Source organism: Astatotilapia calliptera, chromosome 3 (genome assembly GCF_964374335.1).
Source record: "Astatotilapia calliptera chromosome 3, fAstCal68.1, whole genome shotgun sequence".
Lineage (NCBI taxonomy): Eukaryota > Metazoa > Chordata > Actinopteri > Cichliformes > Cichlidae > Astatotilapia > Astatotilapia calliptera.
Genome location: NC_137424.1, coordinates 55,404,709 through 55,429,618, shown reverse-complemented (window position 1 = coordinate 55,429,618; position 24,910 = coordinate 55,404,709). Strand labels below are relative to the sequence as shown.

General features: G+C 41.2%; 1 protein-coding gene across 1 annotated transcript in view; it reads left to right on the top strand.

Annotated features, from left to right (window-relative positions):
- The window catches only part of trpc5a (transient receptor potential cation channel, subfamily C, member 5a), a 195,619-nt gene that overhangs the window by 86,815 nt on the left and 83,894 nt on the right, over positions 1 to 24,910 (top strand). The window contains exons 2-8 of the mRNA XM_026163141.2: positions 5,222 to 5,263; positions 7,815 to 7,917; positions 10,881 to 11,131; positions 19,918 to 20,034; positions 20,171 to 20,233; positions 22,345 to 22,482; positions 23,048 to 23,254. Of these exons, the coding sequence (XP_026018926.1) occupies positions 5,231 to 5,263; positions 7,815 to 7,917; positions 10,881 to 11,131; positions 19,918 to 20,034; positions 20,171 to 20,233; positions 22,345 to 22,482; positions 23,048 to 23,254 (912 nt within the window). The 5' untranslated portion in view covers positions 5,222 to 5,230. The remainder of the gene's footprint in view (positions 1 to 5,221; positions 5,264 to 7,814; positions 7,918 to 10,880; positions 11,132 to 19,917; positions 20,035 to 20,170; positions 20,234 to 22,344; positions 22,483 to 23,047; positions 23,255 to 24,910) is intronic.

Genomic DNA, 24,910 nt, shown 5'->3' with positions numbered 1-24,910 from the left:
TGGTTGGTTGGCAAGTGATTGGAGACAAGTTGGTATCTTCCATGCAAACTGTGGGTAAGCAGGGGATTGTGGTAACAACCAAAGTAATCACAAATGTTTTTTTGCTGCAGTTCTTTGTGAACCGGTTTTCACTTGGCAGCAACCTGACTGCAGTCGCCAACCACTTAGGACTAGTTGTGCCTTAGTGACCAAATGTTTCAAGGGGTTGCTAACTGGTCTCTAGGCCATCAGTAACTTAATAAGCTTCGAATTATCCTAAGCAGACACCTAACATTAGTCTTACATGATGCAGGCCATTTTAAATGTTGATTGTCTGTTAGGTTAATTGTCGATTCTATATTAGGTGTAGGCATGGATGTGACCATTTGTTTACTTGTCCTGGTTGGACTAACTGTTGGGATAAGTTCCAGCCCCACACAAACATGTCTAACTGAACATCCACAGATTAAAGTGTTGAACTAATGTGATCTGGGTTTGCCACAGGTGATCTGATCCACCACTTACAATGGCAGCTTTTCTAAAGAGCAACCGTCAGTTAAAAACGAGGGCGAGCAAAGGGTGATTAAAGGTTCCTTATTAAGTTTGTTGGCATCAGAGCTTTAAGAACCAGCTCTCAAAAGCCTTCCCTGTTTACTGCAGTCAGCTCTGCATAACTCTGCAGTCTGTGCTTTATTTTTACCTCCTCGGGTGTTTATACCGTTGAGAGAACAGCTGGAAATGAGCACCTGTGCTGACTGCAGTTTGCCCCTGGCCTCTGTGTTTAACTTGTGTGACTAATGATATTCAGATGTAACACAGTGCTGATTTCCACCGTTTTCATTCTGTTGTCTCTCCTGACTTACAGAACTGCTCTTTTTTGACTAAAGAGTTGTGTTTTTTTCTTTCACACAGAAGCACCACAGCAGTAATTAGCGAGTAAGATCTTAACTACTTTGCTTACATCAGTATTCAAACCAGCAGCTTCATTAATTTGCTCTTTCTTACTCAAAGACACGTGAAGATTGTTATCTGCATTTTTCCCCCTCTCATTCTGATGGCTTCCTACCGCTGGATTATTAATAGAATAGAATAGAATAGAATTCAACTTTATTGTCATTGCACATGCACAGGTACAGGGCAACGAATAAGCAATAATATAGATATGTGAGTATATTACAGAAATGGGTCTATTATGGTATGTTATAATGTACACGGTATGAAGTATGTTGTGAATATTCTATAACTATAAGTATGTACAGGCTGTAGTGAGTACAAGCTATGTACAGGCTATGTACAGGATATAAATATGAAAAACTATACAGAATATGAAATAAATAACTTTACAGAAATCTGAGATATACAGCTATACAGAAATGGGAACTATGCAAGTTGTAAACAGTTGTAGGGTTAAAAATTATCGAATGTACAGAATGATTATTTACACAGAGCTATACAGTAGTGCAGTTAAGATAAGTGAGGGTGTAGATAGTTTCTACAGAGGCTATATAAAGTGCTAGTGGTTGTGAGTGGTGGTTCAGTCCATGTTATTATTGTGTGTTTGAGGGTACGGTTGTCCATTGTGGGTGTGTGTGTGTGTTCAGTCCATGTGTTAACGTGGGTCAGATGTCAGGAGGCAGAGTTCAGGAGTCTGACAGCTGTGGGGAAGAAGCTGTTCCGGTACCTGGTGGTCTTAATCCGGAGGCTCCTGTAGTGCCTCCCAGAGGGCAGGAGGGTGAAGAGTCCATGTGATGGGTGACTGGGGTCTTTGATGATTTTCCCAGCCCTTTTCAGACACCGCTTCCTGTAGATGTCTTTCATGGCAGGAAGTGGTGCTCCGGCGATGCGCTGGGCAGTTTTCACGACCCTCTGCAACGCCTTCCGGTCCGAGGCAGAGCAGTTCCCGTACCAGATTGTTATACAGTTGGTCAGGATGCTCTCGATGGTGCAACGATAGAAGTTCACCAGGATGTCTGAGGACAGGTGGTTCTTCCTCAGAGTCCTCAAGAAGAAGAGGCGCTGGTGAGCCTTCTTGACCAGCTTGGAGCAGTTGGTCGTCCAGGTGAGATCCTCGGAGATGTGGACTCCCAGGAACTTGAAGCTGCTCACACGCTCCACAGCCGTCCCCTTAATGTGGATGGGTGGATGTGGCTCAGCATTCCTCCTGTAGTCCACGATGAGCTCCTTGGTCTTCTCGGTGTTAAGCAGCAGGTTGTTTCTGTCACATCACTCAGCCAGACGATCCACCTCCTCCCTGTAGGCGGCCTCATCGTTGTCACTGATGAGGCCAATCACCGTGGTGTCATCTGCAAACTTAATGATGGTGTTGGAACCATCAGCAGGTCTGCAGTCGTGGGTGAAGAGGGAGTAGAGGAAAGGGCTCATCACACAGCCTTGTGGTACACCGGTGTTCATCGTGATGGTAGATGAGCAGCGGTTATCCAGCCGGACATGTTGGGGGCGGTTGGTCAGGAAGTCCAGTAACCATTTGCAGATGAGGGAACTGATGCCCAGGTCTGTCAGTTTCCTGATGAGTTGTGAGGGGTAGATTGTATTGAATGCTGAACTGAAGTCTATAAACAGCATTCTGGCGTAGGTGTTGTTGTTGTCCAGGTGTGAGAGGACAGAGTGCAGTGCGATGGAGACTGCATCCTCTGTGCTCCTGTTCTGGCGGTATGCGAATTGGTGGGGGTCCAGGGTGGGGGGGAGACAGGATTTGAAGTGTGCTAGGACCAGCTGCTCTAAGCACTTAGTCATGATGGGGGTGAGTGCTACTGGGTGGTAGTCATTGAGGCAAGATGGGTTGGAGTTTTTGGGTATCGGGACGATGGAGGTGGATTTGAAGCAGGCCGGTACCACAGTGTGGGCCAAGGACAGATTGAATATGTCTGTGAGCACTCCTGCAAGCTCCCCAGAACACACTCTGAGAACACGCCCGGGGATGCCATCAGGACCTGCAGCCTTGTGGACATTGATCCTGCTCAGCACCGCTCCTACATCGGTGGGGGAGAGAGTCAGAGGTTGGTGGTCTGGCGTCACGTCTGCTTTGGTTGTGGTTGTGGGGTTCCCTCGCTCAAAACGAGCATAAAGGTTTTTGAGCTCGTTGAGGAAGGATACATCAGAGGATGCGGGGGAGGGTTTGGTGGTCCTGTAGTCTGTGATGGTCTGGAGTCCTTGCCACATGCGTCGGGGGTTGGAGTTGGAGAAGTGTTCTTCTACCTTCTTTTTGTAATGGTGTTTGGCTTTTTTGATGCCCTTCTTTAGATTAGCCCTGGCTGTACTGTAGGCGTGTGCATCTCCTGACCTAAAGGCGGATGTCACACAGTGTAGGAAAACATCCTCAATGCTTACTGTTAAAGTAAACAACTGTGGGGTAATTACTGTGCAGTGTCTATGTGATTTGTAACATACACAATCACACGCACAGATGTGCAAATATGAAGAGCTTCTAAACATTCTCTAGGAGTCAGTGGTTCATGGGGATTACATGTATTAATGAGTCTGGAGACACTAATACTGGAGGCTTATCCTGCATGCTGTGTATTGTGCTGAATGTATGTGGATTCGCTACTCTGCACTGCTCCAGCTGTCCACTCGTTCATCAGTCGCTCATTGTGTCAGCTTCTCTTTAAGTATCAGGTAGAATTAGCTGAAGCCATAAGTAGATTTGAAGATATTAGGTCTTCATTGCTGCTTTTAAAGTCTTCCACAGTGACTGTAAATCCAGTAGAATTACTTAATGGTTTCTGTAAAGACATCGGTGTTGGTTACCTGTTATGTTTTTCCTTATTTTCTGTCATACATGTGTTGTTACTACAATGAATCTTCATATTGTATTTGTATATGGAAGGAGTCCCTATGAGCGAAAAGCTCTCAGGCTCTTTTTTTCTACTCTTTGCTCCACATGATGTCACTGAGAGTGAACCTGCTCAATGCTACAATTATAGCATTTTGTGGTTGGAGACCAAAGAAAGAGCACAGTTATTGCTGTAACTGTGTGCAGTGAATTTGTGATCTCATTTCCTTTTGAAGTGGCTCCTTCTAAGACCGGAACCAGGTCTGCAACCAGTCACACTTTTGCCTTCTTCAAAGTAGCTTTAGCGCAACAAGATAGTGGTAAAGAGAGACTAGTCCGCATGCTGTTATGTTACGATTCGAATGGGGTCAACCTGGCAATTATATTAAGTCTGTGAGAATAAAGCAGTCAACGGTTATAAATAGACAAAATTCGCTGTCTGTCCATCTAAATACACAGAAGTGCAAATTCAGTGTAGTGCTGCAAACCTCATAGATTTAAAACAGAAATTCAAAAAATTCCCATACAAATAATAATAAACTTACATCGGCATTTGGCATGCTTGCTTTTTATGTAAAAATGTCTGCACTTGAGTGGGTCGAGTCCCTTATTGCAAAGAGTCGTGTCAGAGGTGAGTTGCACTCATTGGTGCAGACTTACTTATTGATTGCAGCATTTTGACATTCTTTATTTAGAAATTAGACGGTAACGGTTTGCAAACTTTTCCCAGCCTGAAATGGCGGGGGCATTTAAAAAATGCAGTTTTTTTCTCGGTTATCTTTGTCTTATGCTAAATTTGTTTGATGATCTGAAACGTGTATTGAGTAAATGAGCATGGAGTAAATCCTTTTTCAGTTTTTTGTTGGTGGAGTGGCAGAATTATCTTTAGCGTTTCTTGTGTGGATTGTACCTGAGATTTAGAAACAGCTGTTCACGAGATTACTTCCCTGCAGAAAATATAAAGCCTGAATATTTTTACATAAAACCTGAAGTTATGAGGTGATGGTTCTCCTTTAATGATAACACCATTGAGTGAAAATGGCACAGAAATAAAATGATCGTCATAAAAAGCATATGTGCTGTGTCAGTGTGAACAACATGACTCATGGAGCATTGTGTGCTACGATTGCAGCAGTAGTAAAAGCTCTTCCTCGATAATGCTTAAGCTCTCTCCGTGGCCAGAAGCAAAAGTCCTCAAGTGGAAAATGTCCATGAACTGACGAGTCTGGTTTTAAGCAGACTTCAGGTGTCCGCAATCCTGAGCTCGGGGTTGCACGTTATTCGATTAACCTCTGTGAGTTTTCTTTTGCAACCGCTCTTGTGGCTTCAGCTGTTGACCGTAATGATAACTGGACCAAACCTGTGCAGCCGTCCACACGCCTGTCTTTCACCTCACACTGTTTTTGCTCCACTCGTGGTAGTAACACAGCTCTCTCTTCCTTTTTCCAGACTGGCCAGATGAATCCCATGACGCAGTTGTACTACAAAAAGGTGAGTCAAACAGTCTCGTTCTTGATCCTGAAACCAACTTACAAGATGTGCTGATTTGTAAAATTAACCTCATTCTCGTAATTGGAACTTGTTCATCTCCACAAAGTTAGAAGTTCTGAATTGCACAAAGCAGACACGTTGGTGTTTCAGCCTCTCCATCACTCTGCTGGGTTTACAGTGGTGTGTGGAGAAGATACCTGAGTGAAAGGCTTCACTTGGAGAGTTTCAGTGTGCTTGCATCTTGTTGATTGATGATGGTAGATGAACTGTATCTTAAAGACAGAAATAATTTTTAGCACATTGCCCTAAGAAAAACACATTAAAATACACTGAAGTATTAAAAAAAAAACTATCCAATGGTAGTAGTTTCATTTTCCAGTCATCATGAGAACTGCTTCTGATCCCTTTAAGTGGCCAAGAGAGACAGAAGATTTCCTAATATTGCTTTCATTTCATTTCATTAATTGCCTTTTCTTCATTCTTATACTTATTTAAAATTTATTTTTTGAGTTTTATTTTAAACTGGTTAGTATCACTACTAACCTTTATTTCTTCTTGTAACTCATTCCAGAATTTAACTCCCGCTATTGAAATAGACATCCTTTTCAATGTTGTTCTTACTCTTTGCAATTTTAATTTCCACTTCCCTCTACAATTATACCTCCCTTCTCTTTCTAAGAACCATTTACTTATTTGGATTTGTAACATCCCTTTCCTTGCCTTATATATTATTTGCACTGTTTTAAACTTCACCGTCTTAATAAAAAGTGTGTTTGTGTGAGCCCTATACCCCTCCTGATTTATTAGTCTAATAGCCCTTTTCTGCATTATGATTATAGTCTGAATATTACTTTTATATGTATTTCCCCAAACCTCTACACAATAACTCACGTATGGTAATAGTAAAGCACAATATAACACATACAATGTTTTCCTATCCAGAAATTGTTTTGCTTTCCCCACGACAGCAATTCCCCGAGCTAACTTTCCCCTCACATAAGTGATGTGTGATTTCCAACAGGCCTGATTAATGATTACACCAAGAAATTTTATGGTATTAACCCTTTCTAGATATACATTATCAACACAAATTTCAATGTTAATGTTTTTCGTATAGTTTCCGAATAACCTAAACAAAAAAATCAATTAATTAACAATAAAGTTAAAATTGTTGTCATTTTAAATCTGCTCATCGTAAGAATGAATTTCGTATTAGTTTGATGCCTTTACTGATTTCTGTGAACTATTCTGAATAATAATAATAATAATAATAATAATAATAATAATAATTGTACAGCAAACATCTTTAATGACATTAAAAAAAACACAAATTTTTACACACATTTGAAATTTTTATAAATGCTGTTTTTGTCAACAGAGGGTGGAAAGTATACATTTGACTACAGCTGGTAGTTGCTCGTTACACATATAAAATGTTTGTTTGACAGTGGTCATTGGATTGAGTAAACATCAGAACACTGGGAATGTCCAAAAAACTAAGAGCTTAAAACGACTGCTGATTCCAAGATCATCAGTTCAAACAGTTGCATGAAACAAGCAATTTGGATGTTTCACCACTTTGCTTAGACCCAAACTGTCACTCTCAGTTGAGAGCAAATTGGCTAGGATGCTAAGAATCAACCCAGGAAATACCAGAGCTTAAGCCTGGCATGAACTGGAAACTGCTGGAACACCAGGGTTACTGTCCACAGTGAAGCCAGCTTTAAATCCTTTCCTCAAGGCTCGACTGAAATTTGCAGCTGCCCACATAGTCAAGCCAAATGCCATCTGCAGGAAAGGTTTATGGTCAGCTGATTGAGCTATTTAGCAACAAAGACAAGAGGTTTGTTTGGAGAAGTAATAATTAGGCTTTCAGACCTAAGACCACTACATCAGCTGGCGAGCATGGTGATTGTAGCGTCATGCTCTGGGGCTGTTTTTTGCCACTGGTAGTAAAGTGGATAAAATGATGGAGGAGGAGTGCTATCTCCTAATTCTTCAAGTTCACCTCACACACCTGAAGTGGGTTTAGAGTGGATAAAGCAGGCTAATATTAAGGTGCGATTTCAACCCTGTTAAAAACGAATTAACTATGCTTCAAACTCCACCAAGGCTTACATTTGACCACCGAGAGCTGTCAAATATCCAGCCAAAATTATGCAAGTTGTGCCAGATATAAATGGTATATAATGGTATGTATATATTTGAGCCTGTATGTATACTGTTGACTCTAAATTCAAAATAAGTTATAAGTTGTACACCCAGGTCTTGTTTTTGTGTAAAGTCATTAAAGCTGTACAGTTAGACCACTCTGGGAAAAAGAACAGTTTTAAATAAATTATTAAAAAACTAAATGTATGGCCATGATGGCTGTATTTTGGCAAAACAACTGTGTACCCACCACTACACGGGTGCAACTTTGGTGAAAATTTATTTTGCACGTGCATTAGTTCAATAACATAGCTGGCTCATATGTTTTTTTGTTTTTTGTTCATGTCGCTACTTACATGCAGTTTGCCTCATGTTGGCGTCCTCTGTTTTTGTGGTTTAGGCGACATATTCGCCGTACCGCGACCGCATCCCACTTCAGATTGTCCGTGCTGAGGTGGAGCTGTCTGCTGAGGAGCGGGCCTACCTCACAGCTGTAGAGAAAGGTAAATGCACACACAGCCTTGCACAGCCATCTTCTTTTTTTTAGCCGCATAGTTGCCTCCATAAATGCATTCTACTGATCCACTCACCCGTTAAATGATGCTGAGTTTACAGGGAGTGCAGAATTATTAGGCAAATGAGTATTTTGTCCACATCATCCTCTTCATGCATGTTGTCTTACTCCAAGCTGTATAGGCTCAAAAGCCTACTACCAATTAAGCATATTAGGTGATGTGCATCTCTGTAATGAGAAGGGGTGTGGTCTAATGACATCAACACCCTATATCAGGTGTGCATAATTATTAGGCAACTTCCTTTCCTTTGGCAAAATGGGTCAAAAGAAGGACTTGACATGCTCAGAAAGGTCAAAAATAGTGAGATATCTTGCAGAGGGATGCAGCAGTCTCAAAATTGCAAAGCTTCTGAAGCGTGATCATCGAACAATCAAGCGTTTCATTCAAAATAGTCAACAGGGTCGCAAGAAGCGTGTGGAAAAACCAAGGCGCAAAATAACTGCCCATGAACTGAGAAAAGTCAAGTGTGCAGCTGCCAAGATGCCACTTGCCACCAGTTTGGCCATATTTCAGAGCTGCAACATCACTGGAGTGCCCAAAAGCACAAGGTGTGCAATACTCAGAGACATGGCCAAGGTAAGAAAGGCTGAAAGACGACCACCACTGAACAAGACACACAAGCTGAAACGTCAAGACTGGGCCAAGAAATATCTCAAGACTGGTTTTTCTAAGGTTTTATGGACTGATGAAATGAGAGTGAGTCTTGATGGGCCAGATGGATGGGCGCGTGGCTGGATTGGTAAAGGGCAGAGAGCTCCAGTCCGACTCAGACGCCAGCAAGGTGGAGGTGGAGTACTGGTTTGGGCTGGTATCATCAAAGATGAGCTTGTGGGGCCTTTTCGGGTTGAGGATGGAGTCAAGCTCAACTCCCAGTCCTACTGCCAGTTTCTGGAAGACACCTTCTTCAAGCAGTGGTACAGGAAGAAGTCTGCATCCTTCAAGAAAAACATGATTTCCATGCAGGACAATGCTCCATCACACGCATCCAAGTACTCCACAGCGTGGCTGACAAGAAAGGGTATAAAAGAAGAAAAACTAATGACATGGCCACCTTGTTCACCTGATCTGAACCCCATTGAGAACCTGTGGTCCATCATCAAATGTGAGATTTACAAGGAGGGAAAACAGTACACCTCTCTGAACAGTGTCTGGGAGGCTGTGGTTGCTGCTGCACGCAATGTTGATGGTGAACAGATCAAAACACTGACAGAATCCATGGATGGCAGGCTTTTGAGTGTCCTTGCAAAGAAAGGTGGCTATATTGGTCGCTGATTTGTTTTTGTTTTGTTTTTGAATGTCAGAAATGTATATTTGTGAATGTGGAGATGTTATATTGGTTTCACTGGTAAAAATATATAATTGAAATGGGTATATATTTGGTTTTTGTTAAGTTGCCTAATAATTATGCACAGTAATAGTCACCTGCACACACAGATATCCCCCTAAAATAGCTAAAACTAAAAACAAACTAAAAACTACTTCCAAAAACATTCAGCTTTGATATTAATGAGTTTTTTGGGTTCATTGAGAACATGGTTGTTGTTCAATAATAAAATTATTCCTCAAAAATACAACTTGCCTAATAATTCTGCACTCCCTGTATACTTTCTGATAGCTGAGCAGCTGCTCAGTCAGTGTGTCAGTACACAGGTGTCTCTGCAACGTGTGCTGCAGCAAACGTCCTTGAACAAGATGCTGCAACCAGAAATTCATTGACTAATCGGACACAGCTTCATAGCGTGAAGTCTACTGCAAAAGCAACCCAAGAGTTTCTCAAAGCAAAGAAACGAGTTCAGTCACCTGATCACAACCTTACAGAGCATTTTACTCTAAAGTCAAATCTGAAGGCAGAGAGACCCACAGAAAAGTACCAACTGAAAGCAGCTGGAGTAGAGGCCTAGCAGAGCACCTTAAGGAAGTAAACACAGCACTGGGTGATGCTCATGCAGAGCAAAAAGTGTCATTTTCCAAACACTTGCCGACCTGACTATGCTTTCTAAATATGTCACTTTCCTGCAACCAGTTGTAAGAAACACAGGAAAGGTTTTCACAAGAGTCCTGCATGCAGCTTATACAGCAACGTAGCATTAAGTTTAAATCAAGTTCATCAACATATTTCAAACACAAAAATGAAGACAACCTTAAATAAGTTTACATCGTGGGCCAAATGAAACTCCATTTTCTAGCGTAAAGATATTTAGCTAAATATTTAATCCCTGAGATGTCTTAATGTAACAAAAAGTACAGGATGCATAATAAATGTGTAATATTACAGTAGTTCATGTAGCTCCATCATCCAGACTATTCTGTATTTATAATGATTTTTGTTTTTGTTTTGTTCTTCAACTCCTGAAAACACAGTTAAAAGTTGAAAATCTTTACACTCCTTCACATTTTCCAAAGTGTCTTTGCAAGGCCAATTCTGGCTCCCAGGCCTTATGTTTGACACCCCTGCTTTTAAAAAGATCATTATACATTAGATACTAGTCATACACACATGTACAGTGCTTTTCAACAAACAACAATAGTAAGTTGCACAGTAACTAGCCCTTTCTCAGGATACCTTACCCTGCTTTTTTTTAAAAATTATTTTGTTATACATATTTTATTCATATCCGCATTTTAAATGTAGTTTGATGGCATTTATTTCATCACAAACCTGCGTGGGCCCTTCTTCGAGGAGTTTGTGTGTATAAATATATATATTTAAGTATAAATGAATAAGCATATATATCATACACATATCTGTATTGGCATTAGCTCCCTGACAGATTTGTATTTTACAGACTTTCACATCAGTAGACACATAAAGAATAATTTGGGTGAGAAAGTGAAATTTTTGATGAAGCATGGTTAGCCACCTGCACACTTCAACTATCCTCTTCCTGTAGGTGACTATGCGGGAGTGAAACATGCCCTTCGCGAAGCAGAGGTGTACTACAACATGGATGTGAACTGTCTGGACCCGCTGGGCCGCAGTGCTCTCCTCATCGCCATCGAGAACGAGAACCTGGAGATCATGGAGCTCCTGCTCGACCACGGCATCCACACGGGCGACGCCCTGCTGTACGCCATCAGGAAGGAGGTGGTGGGTGCCGTGGAACTGCTGCTGTCACACAAAAGGCCCAGCGGAGAGAAACAGGTGTGTGCGGATGTTTCTTTTTAACTACGCCTAAAGTTTATGTCTTTTGGTTTGTGGTGAACCGACTTCACATTTTCAGTGGCCCCATCTGGACTCTGGAAATGTTTCTGGCGACACCACTGGTTCAGACCAAACAGAGAGGGAGAGCGAGCCCTCTGTAGGTATATGTTAGCGTGTTGCATCCAGACACATCCATGCATGCACGTGTTTGCATTTACTCATCCGTGAATGTGCGCCTGTGTCAGTATTTTTCCATTTTTGTGTGTGTGTGTGTGTGTGTGTGTGTGTGTGTGTGTGTGTGTGTGTGTGTGTGTGTGTGTGTGTGTGTGTGTGTGTGTGTTTGAGAGAGAGATAATGAGCAGCACATCCATTCATTGTAATGCTCCATGCCACATTCTGCTGAGAGGAGGGAAATTAAACAGCCCGTTTCATAGACAAACTGTGAAATAGGATTTGGAGACAGACAGCATGTTTGTCTGCCTGCTGCATTTCTGTTTGTGTGTCAGAGAGAGAAAGAGGAGCAGAGGAAGGAGAACACACTACAGTTTAGTTTAAAGAGTAGGTGTTAGGGGGTTAAGATGGAGAGATTCAGAGATGGGTAGTTAAAAAACTGATTCACAGCGATTCAAACTGACAGGGGAGTAAATTTGAAGACGGAACGAACGGGAAGTAAATTGCAAAATGTAAAAAATAAATAAGTGAAACAAAGACGTCTTCTTGAAAAATATTCCTGGACTGTTGAGGCTGTGAGGTTCGATGTCACCATAGCAACCAACCCTTGGCCAAAGCAGAGGATTGTGGGAAGGTTTTGGTTGCCTCTCAGTTGGATGTGGATGAGAACAAATCTGTTCTTCCAGTGTTTCTGTTTATCTTCTCATACTTTTTGTCTCTCTTCAGTTACCTTACACATCACACATGCGTAATACACAGTGATGTCAGCACAGCGCAGATTTCTGTAATAATGATAATAAAGCAGTGGGCAGCAACGCATACATGTTAATCTGTTTTACTGTCTTGTATAAAATATTGGCCTATGTGTGAGATTTAGAAAGCAAGAGACATGCAGCACCGTGTTGTTGTTTCAGAATTGCACAGACTGTATATGAAAGATGCACATAACCACCATGATGTTGGTTTGTTGAAGCATTGAGTATTTTGGTCATTGTCATATTAGCTTTGTCAAGGACATCATAAGCGAGATGGATGTGACCACGATTCCGAGGGTCACCGGATGCTCATAATGTAGTTGTTAATCACACCGCATGGAGTTAGACCTGCCCAAGAAAATGTTACTTTATCCTTTTTGACTAAAACAAACATCATACTTTAACCAGAAAGACTTGAAACTAACATTTGTTACCATAAAATCCTCAGAAAAGTTAGTACTGAGGTCGTGGAGTATGGGAATTTTGCAATTACATGTCCCCCTGCTGACCGTTAGAAAGAATTCAAATTGAACTTACTCCCATATTAATGTTGTTATTTTTTTTGTCTATCTTTTATATACAGTTTATTTCAATTGTCCAATACGTTCAATAAGATCTCAGTCTTGTAGCATGCTAAAACAATATGTGTGTGTAGGCTACGGCATCAGGATTGAATTTGGAGGGTGTAGCTGCTGGTGCTGGCTAGCTTGGTTAGCGAGGGGTGTAATTCAGGGTGAAATTACATGAATACCAAGTTTGCTAAGTGAATAACAGGCTTAAAATTGTGCTTGTGGGAGTTTCTGTAGGAAAAAATGAACCCCAACTAGAGTTATAGAAAAAAATTCAACCCCTGCACAATTATCATCGGGGGTGGCTTTAAAAACCCAAACGCTTTTCTACTACAATATTAACATTTTTTTCTGCTGCTGCACAGTTACCGAAGTCTAAAGATGGATACAGGAAGAGACGAGTAGCAGTGTGGCAAACAGAGAGATTGGTAATGAGTAAAGAAAATCAACACCTATTTATGCAAGATAATTCATAATTTTATTGGGTGGGTTATTTTGGTTTGATCTGATTATTTGGGGGGTCATAACCCCCCTAACCCCCCTGGAAATTACGCCCCTGAAACTATCTATTTCACCAATATTCAGGGCACAGTATTGAGTTTTGCACACACAAACATATGCACACTCGCACATCAGTGCTCGATACTTATATTAAGAGCTGGATGTGTGCTTTGTGAGTTTACGTATGTTTCTAAACTGCACTTTTCTACTGACAGGTAGAATCAGGGCCTTTTATCTGCTCCTGCAAAGTTAAACTGTTGATCTTTCTGCCATCCCTTTCCATCTGACTCAGTCTGACTCCCCCTCTTTCTTTGATTACCTCTCTATATCTCTGCATCCATCCTCCCTCACTCCCCTGTTCACATCCACTCCTCACTCTTCATTACCAGCATACTCGAAATAGAAGGACTGAGGCAACAGCCCAAAGAACAAAAGGGAGGGAAGGAGGAAGAAGAGAATGATTTTTATTTTTTAAGCATGGACAAAAGGATTAGATCTGGAGCTCTTTGCCCTGAAGAGCGCAAACAGAGATGGAGTGGAGTCAAACAAAGAAGAAAAACAGCAAATGCAGCATGTAGGAAATCAGATGGGCATTGAGGAAAAATATAGGAAACAAGACACATTAGGAGGGAGACAAAGTGAGAAATAGTTGCGAAGAGAGATGCAGATGAAGGAAGGTTTTGTGTGTCCTTTGATGTGTGAAGCAAATCATTAGAATTGCATGTGTGTAACTGGAGTCAGTGTTAATTTGGGTTTTGATCTGAGCGTATTCATCTGGATTGGATGCACGTGTGTCTGCACTGATGGATGCGAGGAGACAATACAGTGGATTTTTTATTGTCATGCATTGTCTGGTTTTGTTTTTAAAGTGAAATCTAATTTAAAGTAAATCCATAACACAAAACATCTTTTTATGATTTAGCCAGAAAAACATTGCACAAACTTTCTGCAATTTCACTCCTAATTTCTTGTTATAACTTCACAGGACTCTAGCTGAGATCCATTTTCAGTAAACCAGCAGCTCCTTTGTGGACTTTTTTCTTCTTCACATTACAGTGTAACAAAGCAAGTGTGACCCACTGTGATAAACTACAGAAACCATTTGACTGCTCTTTGGAAAATTTCCAGTTTGATGGTTGGCTCTGTGTGCCCCCATCCCAAAGTACCCCCACACTGTTCCCAGCATTTCCTGCAGTGACTTTCACGAGAGCTTGCAGCCATCAGCGTATGAATGGGTAATTTGAGAGCCAAATCATAATGTGCTTCAGATAATAGCCACGAATAAATGGAGTCCAGAATAAAAAGGGGTCCAAATTCTGACACAGTTTGGAGTCAAAAACAACCTTTTATATAAATTTTGCTTTCAATCATTCTCCTTTCAAGGGGTCAACAGCAGTCGTGCCCTAGATATGTTGGATTTTTTGACTGACAGCGACACTGTTGTGGCTGAAAAATGTTTTGGATTGTGAATGTGCATCTGAGTGTGGTTATCATGGCAACACATGGTCCTGGAGATGCTTATAGGACCTGGAGCTACTACTAAAGGTGCTGTACTGCTTTGGGAGGTGTTAATATGTTTGTGGACAGATTTTAAGGAAGTTTGGGTTTTTTTTGTTTTTTTTATTTTTACTTCAGTTTCTATAAGCGCCAGACATTTTGAGTTGTTGAATTTAATGTGAAGGTTTGGGTATAAAGTTTTATGTGGTGTGACCTCAGATTACTGAATAAAGTCACCAGGTATCAGGAGCAAAAGGATAGAGCAGGCTGATATAGGTCTTGTCTTGATACTAATATTTGATATTCAGTGCTGATGAAGTCCTGGGAGTGAGAAACACAAAACTGTTTTGTTAGCTTTATCTTTCCCCCTGGGATCAATAAAATGTTCTAAATATCAGACTGCTTGGTTATCAGCCTGCCATTAAATACATTGGCTTTGTTTTACTAAAAGCCCTTTTGTTTATTGCCATTTTTAATGTATTAGTACCTCCTAATGACATAGCTGGTTTTCTTTCCACTGTGTAAGTCTGTGTGGGTGCGTGTTTGTGTGTAATCATGGCAAAATGTGGTCTGAGAGACACCTGCTCTAACAGGTGCCACTCTGTCGTGGCTGAAATTGTTTTCACCTTGTGTGTGTGTGTGTGTGTGTGTGTGTGTGTGTGTGTGTGTGTGTGTGTGTGTGTGTGTGTGTGTGTGTGTGTGTGTGTGTGTGTGGTGTTATCATGGCAACATATGGTCCTGGAGACACTTGTTACTACCACTACCAGGTAGTTTTGAGTACTTTGGCTTGTGTTTATGTGTCTGTCTGTGGATTTTGTCAAGACTATAGTCACAGTCCAGCATGACACAGTCAAGAGACTTTAGGGTTGCAGACAACACTTAAGTAAAGACAGACTGTGGAGACAAATGCCGTCCCAGGATTACTGGTGTTGTCGCAGTGGGATCACATGCTACATGGTGTCTTGATTATTGTCTTGTGTTGGTTCTGTAGTTTGTGTTGTTGGTCTTTGAGGCTTTTGATATTTGAGTTTCTCACTTCTGCTTTGATCTTTATCACTTCTGTGGAGTTTTGGTACATGTGTACTGATGGTGTGGGTTCCCATTTTAATTTGAATTTGTTTTTAATTCCCTCAGTGTCCTGCCCGATTCTTTGGCCATGCCTCAGCCACTTTGTGTTTTCTTGTTTTCTTTCCTTCGGTTGTTTCCAGTTTGCTTTGTTTCCTGCCTCAGGTTTGCTTCCTGTCTGTATTCTCCAAGTCTAGATTGTTTTCACCTGTTTCCCTTCAGTTATCAGTTACTTGTTTATAAATAGTCCTACCCACCCTGAAGCTTTTATCAGATCTTCTCCTGTTCATCTCTCCTGTGTCTGTTGTGAGTTTATTTGCCCTTAATTATTTTCAAAGTTACCTTTACTCTTTGGGTTATTTTCCTGGAGTTGCCTTCTCAGGGACTTTCAGTGCTTTGAATTAAACTTGTCTTTTGGTCCATCCAAAATTGATTATGAGACACACACAATGGTAACTTATCATTTCTTTCCAGTAATTTAAGTATCCCTTAAAGTATTTTTTAATGACTCAAAAGTCTTGTATCAGAATACCAGTATTTTAAAACTTTATGCACTCGCAGTTCTGTGCAGAAACTGGCTCAATACTCAAGACTCCACAAATGAGTGAATGAACCTGATAACCAACTTATAACTGAAACCATACGTTTTCTCAAAAGTTTAAAGTGCTTTTCTTGGCTAAATCTAAACGTTCAACGCACACTTTATTACGTACACCCAGTACTGGGTTGGACCTCATTTTAGACTTCAGAACTGCCTTAATTCTTTGTGATATCAACAAAGTGCTGGAAACATTCTTCACAGATTTTGGTCCATATTGACATGATAGCATCACACAGTTGCTGCAGATTTTCTTTGGCTTCCTAAACCCTACAGACGGTTGTGTGGGAAAATCCCAGCACTTTCTGAAATACTCAGATCAGCCTGTCTCAGACAACCGGCCATATTCAGACTCACTTAAATCACCTTTCTTTTTCATTTTGACCGATACCCAGTGCACTGAAGTGCTGCCAGGTGATTAATATAGTGGCAGTCAAGTTTAGATGGGACTCAAGCTATGAAACCCAGCCTTTGCACCGTTGTAGCAGATAAAGATAAACATTTCCTCTGAACATAATTCAGCCAGCAATAAATCGGGGGAAAAATGTAGATCGAGTTTAACTAAACCTTTCTCTCATATTTCATCATGTCGCTTTAACTCTCAGCGATCTGACCCATCTTCAGAAACATGTAAGAGCAACAAGCCCATAACAATCACACCTCCTGCTATCTCACCGTGTTGCTCCATTTTGGGGGAACCAACAGTGTACATCTGGAGCTTAAATATGCCATCGGTGTAGTTTCACCTAAGTGAAAAAGTTTAAATCCCGAGTAATATAAGGCTGGAGTTTCCTAAGTGGTGCTCGTTCGCAGCTGCAGATGGTGCAGCCAATTTCAATGCGTGAAAAATCAATTGTACTCAAGTTATGTTCATTCTGTTATTTGCCGTTTCTGTATTTGCATGTGTCCTTGCTTATATTTACTTGTTTGTGTATTCTCGGTCTGTCTCTTTAATTTTTATTTGGGGCCCAGCCCGTGGCAGCTGTTCTCACACTCCTTATAACGGCAGGAAAAAAAGAGGGATTAGAAAAAGAGAGAGCGATCGGATGAAGAAAATAGGGTTGTGGCAGGTGAGAGGAGGAAGAGACAACGATAGAGAGAGATGAGGGGAGTAACCTGATGGAAAGGAGGGGGTTAGATGAAGGGAAAACAAGGAAATGAGAGAGATGCAAGAAGCTGGAGGGGGGGGGGAGAAAATAGAATGTGGAAAGGGGAGGCGAGGAGAAGATGAGGCAGCAGAAAAGATGGAGACAGAAAGATTGGAAGGGTGAGGGGAAGTACTCTCCGTCATTCTCCCTCTGAGACATGAAAGAGTCCACACGTGTACCCTCCTTCCTCAGCCCCCCCTCCTCTCTCTTCTTCAGATGTCTGGGAGTACATGTGTGTGTGCTTTTCTTTGACATACCAGCACCCTGTCAGCCTCATTCTTAACTTTTACTTTAGGGTCCTGGTTTCAGCATAAGACAGCCTTCAACTTTATATAATATACCATCAATTGATCACGAATGTCTCCTTCACTGTTAGTAGTGGATTAAGATACCCTTTTAAATAAATTTTAGCTTTTATTTTTAATGAGATCTCTACACTCATTTTCAACATTGATCGCTCTTATGTTCCATGTTCTGTTGGTCGTTTCAGCAAAGCTCAAGGTTGTTGACATTTGGCTAGTTGAGTGTCTGGAGCAATATTTGTTTTCTAAACCATTAATCCTATTCTGTGCCATTTACAATTGGAAATTACCAAAAGACTAAAGAGTCCACACAACAGTACGCATTATTCAGCTTGTTTGCAGTGCTTCCCCTGCTAGACTGGTGTAGCACTGCATGCCATCTATGTGCAGAGAGCTCTGTTGTTGATGGAGACGGTGTACAAAGAATGTGGTCTTGATCTTTGAAGGGTTTTCTTTTTTTCACACCTCTCCTGTTCCTGGAATATTGCACTTGGCAGATGCCTATGTCATCCACTTCCAGAGACACACAGTTGGGATTTTGGAGGTCTGGACTAGAGCACGACTGCAGTGGGTAAACACCCCTCAACTGGCTCAAGTGTGCACATACTTGGGACCTTAAACTACACTTTACTCCCTTTATAAACCACCACCAGCCTATGGAAACTGCACTTGTGGTTAAATACCTGGGACTCCTGATCTGAAGGAAAATGAAGAAGCCTTCTGTGTGAGTTTGAGTTGCCTTTAACTCAGGTCAACTATGACCTGGATGACAAGGACCCAATAATATAGCAGTACACAGACACTCTGATGTACTTACCCTCTTTTTCACTCAGCAGCAGGGCCTGTACCTTGTCTTTCTACATTGGTCAGATGTGGTTTGTGTTGTACTGTAAATGGAGTTTTACACACATCTTTGTGTTGTGGTAGTTTCTCAAAAAAGTTTTAATTTCTAGCATGCTTCAACAAAACTTTGAAGAGATTTTAAAGAATTGTTATTTTTGAAGAGAGTCTATTAAAATATGCTCAAGAAAATCTACCATCCACGTTTCTATTGATACATATTTTTTAAGTTTATTGTTATAGCAGTTATCTTTCTACAGAGGTTAGTGCAGAACAATTAATAAAACACGCAGTAATAAATATAACATCAAATTACTTGGGGAAATGCAATTGATGGCAAATACTGCACATTTGTGTTGCGTCTTAAAAATGATTTGTGACCACTCAACTCCATATTGACGTTTAAAGCTGCAGATTACAAATTTGATGGCAGTGCACTCCCAGCTGTTTTGGGTGTTTTGAAGATCCCAGCATTTTGTTTGAAGACGATGTGATCTCCGCCTCAAAAACAATCTTCCAAGCTCTGCTACATATGGCTGGCACTCTTGTTGTTGTCTTTGTGAGGTTGCCAGGCAGAGATTCCAGAAAGTTCCTGCTCTGGGCCAAGAAACAGTCTGGCACACAGCCCCCTGATATAACTGACTGTAAAGCTACAAGTGGTCGTGTTTACATTTTGTACAGATTATATGAAGCAGATGTAACGTGTCCGTTATGGGCTGGACTAACCTAGTGATCGATAGCATCATAGACTGAAGACGTGGCACTAGTCTAGAAAACTGTATCCTCTTAGTTAAGGCGTCTTGTTAACATGCATCTGCATTTCTTTTTCTTTATTTATATGCAGCCGTTACATTCTTGTTTTTCTCTCTCCATCTCTCCATTGTCTTCCTGTAATGACAGACCTCCTGGTATTCACGTGGCAAACAAACAATCTTCCACTCCCCTCTTCTCTCCCAGGTACAGCTGGTGTTCAGAGCTGCATCCATGAGGGATAAAATGAGTTTTGGAGAGGATGTGGCTTTAAATAATATACCTCTGCAGAGTTGTCAAGCAGGAAATTTCTTTTTATCAAATATATTACACTAATTTAATTTGTTTTAATCTGATTCAAGAGTGTTTGATTGGATTCATCATTTGCTTAATTTGTCTTTCACTTCCAGTTTTCCCCCTATGTAACAGTGTCACATGTGGAGCTGAATCAAAGCTTTTTAATTGGACAATAAAAGTGTTTCTTAGTCATTTTTTCCTGTTTAACTGGCGGTTGGCAGTAGGCTTTTTACCCAAATATTAAAAGGTAGATAACAGCCAGTTTAAGAGGTTTTTACTTTGTTCTCCTACAGGTTCCTTCTCTGATGATGGACAGCCAGTTTTCAGAGTTCACCCCAGATATAACTCCCATCATGCTTGCTGCTCATACAAACAACTATGAGATTATCAAGCTGCTTGTCCAGCGGAAGGTAATGGTTGTTTTACGCACAAGTTATCAACATAATGAGTAGTAAGCTCTTTTTTTGTCTGTCTTGATGGTCAATGAATAAAGCGAGATCTTTATTTTATCAGTGATTTGTTGTTTGATGTTTTTGCTCTGTGTAGGTCACCATACCCAGGCCACATCAGATACGATGCGACTGTGTTGAGTGTGTATCCAGCTCAGAGGTAAGGGATTTTCGTTCTTTAGTGCTGCATCTTTTGCATTGCTTGCATTGTGTTTGGTTTGCTAAACATTTATATTTGAATATATTGAAATTGCTTTTACAAACTTTAACTTCCAGCATGAACCCTAGATTAGACATCAGAAATTTCCAACATCATTTCAACTTTTTGAACTCGCCCACATTTAATTTTCTTACTTTATACTTTGCAACAATATGAAAGATGAATGAGCATGCTTTAGTGATATAACCAGGCTCTGAGCCTTACATTTGAAGACTTAAACATTTTTATGAAGGTCATGGTACAAAACTGCTTTATAGTAAATTCTTGAAATCTTGTTTAATCATTTCAGGCCTGAGAGCAGCAAATAGGTTTAGTAAATTTCCCTCAGATCCAATGTAAAAATAGACTTGTCTTCTATTTATGCTTTCCATACAAGGCACCACCAACTCTATTACACAGGAATACTGTAGATCTCAGCTTTGTTATATAAATTGAAAAGGTGCAGTCTGCAACTTTAAACCGAATTTACCCCAGCTCCACCATAATGATGATGATGATGATAATTAGGGATGGGTATCGTTTAGGTTTTATCCGATACCGGTGCCAAATCGGTACTTTTGAAACGGTGCCGGTGCTCAAACCGGTGCTTAAACCGGTGCTTAAAGAATGGAGAACACAAAATTGGTCCAAAAACCTCTCATGTTCAGCTGTTTTTTGTAAAAAGATAACAATGTTAGCCTTTTCTGCAGCTATGGGGCATATATGGTATCACTCTTGGCTGGAAGCAGTGCTTAAACAATGGAAAAAAACACAAACTTTGTCCTAAACCTCTCATGTTCAGCTGTTTCCCACTTTTTCTTTGGTCATTTTAGCCTTTTTAGCCAGGGTGAAGGGAGTATCTGCCATCAAACAAGAGGACAGCCGCATGTAGCTATGATGATGTTTGCTAGTTCACCTTACATGCATTAATGTAATAACGTGGTTAGCCTACTCAACGTAAATTAGCTACTCACGCAGAGAAGAACGGCTGCTGCCACCATCATCCGTCATCATTTCTGCTACACTGGCAGGACTAGGGGCCAGGACTCTCCTCTTCCTGTTTTTGGGGGATGTTGCATAACAGGCAACCCACCCGCAGTAGATGTGCTCGGTGTGAGGTCTCGCAGCAAGCTATCAAATACGGCGCATTTCTGGGCTTTTAAAAAAAACGCTATGCGTCGCCAGGTGTTTCATCGGATTCTTGGTGTTACCTCCTTTGACAGTATCACAGTATCAGCTTAAAGCACTTGTTGCTGCTGAGTTTGCATATTTTGCTGTGAAGTACAGCCAGACTTTTGACCGCTTCGCCTTGAACATTTTTAATCTGTAGCTCTGCTCTAACAGAACGTACGTACCTGGCCCCGCCTACTATCCTCGGAAACGTAAAATGATTGGCTAGAATCTAAAGTGTATCACAGCTCAGGAAAAAAAAAGCACCGAAATAAAGCACCGAAATGTGCGGTGCTTTTCGGTCTGGTTACTACCGTTTATGTCAGAACCGGTGCCATCATGGCACCCATCCCATCCCTAATGATAATGATAAAAATAATGTCCGTTAAGCTGCTTTGCTGCTCTTATTTTTTTTAGTCTTGCCCAGGGAATGAAATGAAAAGAACTTTGTTCAAACAGACAATAAGTCATTAAAGCATTAGGCAATATTTCTCTATTAATCTATATTTACAATGAACACTAAACGTTAACAGACTGTTCATAGTCTAGACACACCACACCATAGTCACTCATACAAACTGGTTAAACGAGTGTTATCACACTGCTGGTGCAAAATCTGAAGACAAAACTGAAAAACTAAAGTTCACCATCTTGTTCTGTCTGTGATAGATGCTACCCTATGACATAGTTGGCCTGCAGTTAAAACACTTGAACCATGCATGTTGAACATCCACTCTGGGAACAGTTATGTTACATGTGTAACATAACTGTTAGATGGCCAGTGTGTTAGTTTTTGTTATACCGATTGAAACTGTTTCTCAATGTTAACGGTGTCTTCTGCAAGTCTCGTAGTTAATGTAAATCTTAAAGGAGGGGTAAAAACCTTTCCTGATTCTTTGTAGGTCGACAGCCTTCGACACTCACGGTCTAGACTCAACATCTACAAGGCTTTGGCCTCGCCATCTCTCATTGCGTTGTCCAGTGAAGATCCCATCCTCACTGCCTTCAGACTGGGCTGGGAACTCAAAGAACTCAGCAAGGTATGGATGTTGATGTCATGTTTGTTGACCAAAAGAAGAAACTTAACAAAACTCCTTCTCTTCATACATAGCCCATTACTTTTCTAAACAGCCAAGGTACAGATGTACTGGAGGAAAGCAACCTCCTAAAACTTGATGGGATGTTAAATTAACTGTGGAAGGAGTAGCATTCAGCATCATCTTCCTCTTACTCATTTGCCTCAAGTATTTCTTTCACTTATGCTGTCAAGAGTGACTAGTCTCCCCCTGCCTCACATTTTTTCTAGTATTTATCGTCTCAAAAGTAACAGCAAAAAGACTCTCACCATACCTTACTATAATCCCTGCAGTCTTTTCTCGGGTAACAAGAACAGACACACTTCTTCTCCAATACTGAGTCTCTATGATGCAGACTTCAGAATGGTTTATGTCAAATAATACTTTCATTTTTGGGGTCCACAAGGAGATTGTGATGCTGTTAAGCTATTCCAACACCAGATGGAAATCTAAAACTGAGGAAATCAAAGAGCCATCACATGTTTCCCATTAATCCTACAGCTTTAATCTTACTCCACCCTTATTTCAGGTGGAGAATGAGTTTCGTCAGGAGTATGAGGAACTGTCTCAGCAGTGCAAGCGTTTCGCCAAGGACCTCCTGGATCAGGCCAGGAGTTCTAGAGAACTTGAAACCATCCTGAACCACAGAGACAACGACCAGAGTGAGGAACTAGACCCTAGACAGTGCCATGATCTGGCCAAGCTCAAACTCGCCATCAAGTACCACCAAAAAGAGGTAGGGACTCGGCTTGGATAGGAACTCCTATTAAAGAATCTTTCAGACCACTCCTCATCAAATCACTCTGTTTCTTATGAATAAAACAGTCTGTGTGAATGTCCAAGATGCTTTATATATGACCATCACAGTCAAGGTAGCATGTCTTTTTCATATTTGCTATACTTTTACCCAATGTGAGCAGAGTGACCATCAGCTGGCTGAATAAGCACTTTGGTCCTAAAGTTAAACATAACATTACAACCCAACGGTAAAGTCAAAGATTTGCTTTGTGAATAATGAAGTAAAGGTGTCCGGAGCCACAAATTAAGTTCACTGTTCAGAGAGGTGTACTGTTTCCCTCCTTGTAAACCTCACATTTGATGATGGACCACAGGTTCTCAATGGGGTTCAGATCAGGTGAACAAGGTGGCCATGTCATTAGTTTTTCTTCTTTTATACCCTTTCTTGCCAGCCACGCTGTGGAGTACTTGGACACGTGTGATGGAGCATTGTCCTGCATGAAAATCATGTTTTCTTGAAGGATGCAGACTTCTTCCTGTACCACTGCTTGAAGAAGGTGTCTTCCAGAAACTGGCAGTAGGACTGGGAGTTGAGCTTGACTCCATCCTCAACCCGAAAAGGCCCCACAAGCTCATCTTTGATGATACCAGCCCAAACCAGTACTCCACCTCCACCTTGCTGGCGTCTGAGTCGGACTGGAGCTCTCTGCCCTTTACCAATCCAGCCACGGGCCCATCCATCTGGCCCATCAAGACTCACTTTCATTTCATCAGTCCATAAAATCTTAGAAAAACCAGTCTTGAGATATTTCTTGGCCCAGTCTTGACGTTTCAGCTTGTGTGTCTTGTTCAGTGGTGGTCGTCTTTCAGCCTTTCTTACCTTGGCCATGTCTCTGAGTATTGCACACCTTGTGCTTTTGGGCACTCCAGTGATGTTGCAGCTCTGAAATATGGCCAAACTGGTGGCAAGTGGCATCTTGGCAGCTGCACGCTTGACTTTTCTCAGTTCATGGGCAGTTATTTTGCGCCTTGGTTTTTCCACACGCTTCTTGCGACCCTGTTGACTATTTTGAATGAAACGCTTGATTGTTCGAAGATCACGCTTCAGAAGCTTTGCAATTTTGAGACTGCTGCATCCCTCTGCAAGATATCTCACTATTTTTGACTTTTCTGAGCCCGTCAAGTCCTTCTTTTGACCCATTTTGCCAAAGGAAAGGACGTTGCCTAATAATTATGCACACCTGATATAGGGTGTTGATACAGCTTGGAGTAAGACAACATGCATGAAGAGGATGATGTGGACAAAATACTCATTTGCCTAATAATTCTGCACTCCCTGTATTTCACTTTGTGTGTGTATATAAGTGGAGTAAGACAAGTGAAAATAAGAAAGCAGAGCAGAGGAGAGAGGGATTAAGATAACTTTAATCTTAGATGTCAGAAGGCCTGGCAAAAAAATCTGTCTCCATTAAAAGCAAAGAGAGAAGCTGACAGTGTCATAGTCATTTTACAAACCTGGAGCGGTTCAGTGGTTGTTCATGGGTTCTTTTGTTGTTGTTGGCTGGGAGCTGTGTCCAATCAGCTTGTTTTGGTCTAAGATGCTGGTGGTCTAGTGTCATATTCAGTTATTCTCAATGATTGTAGCACCTTTAAC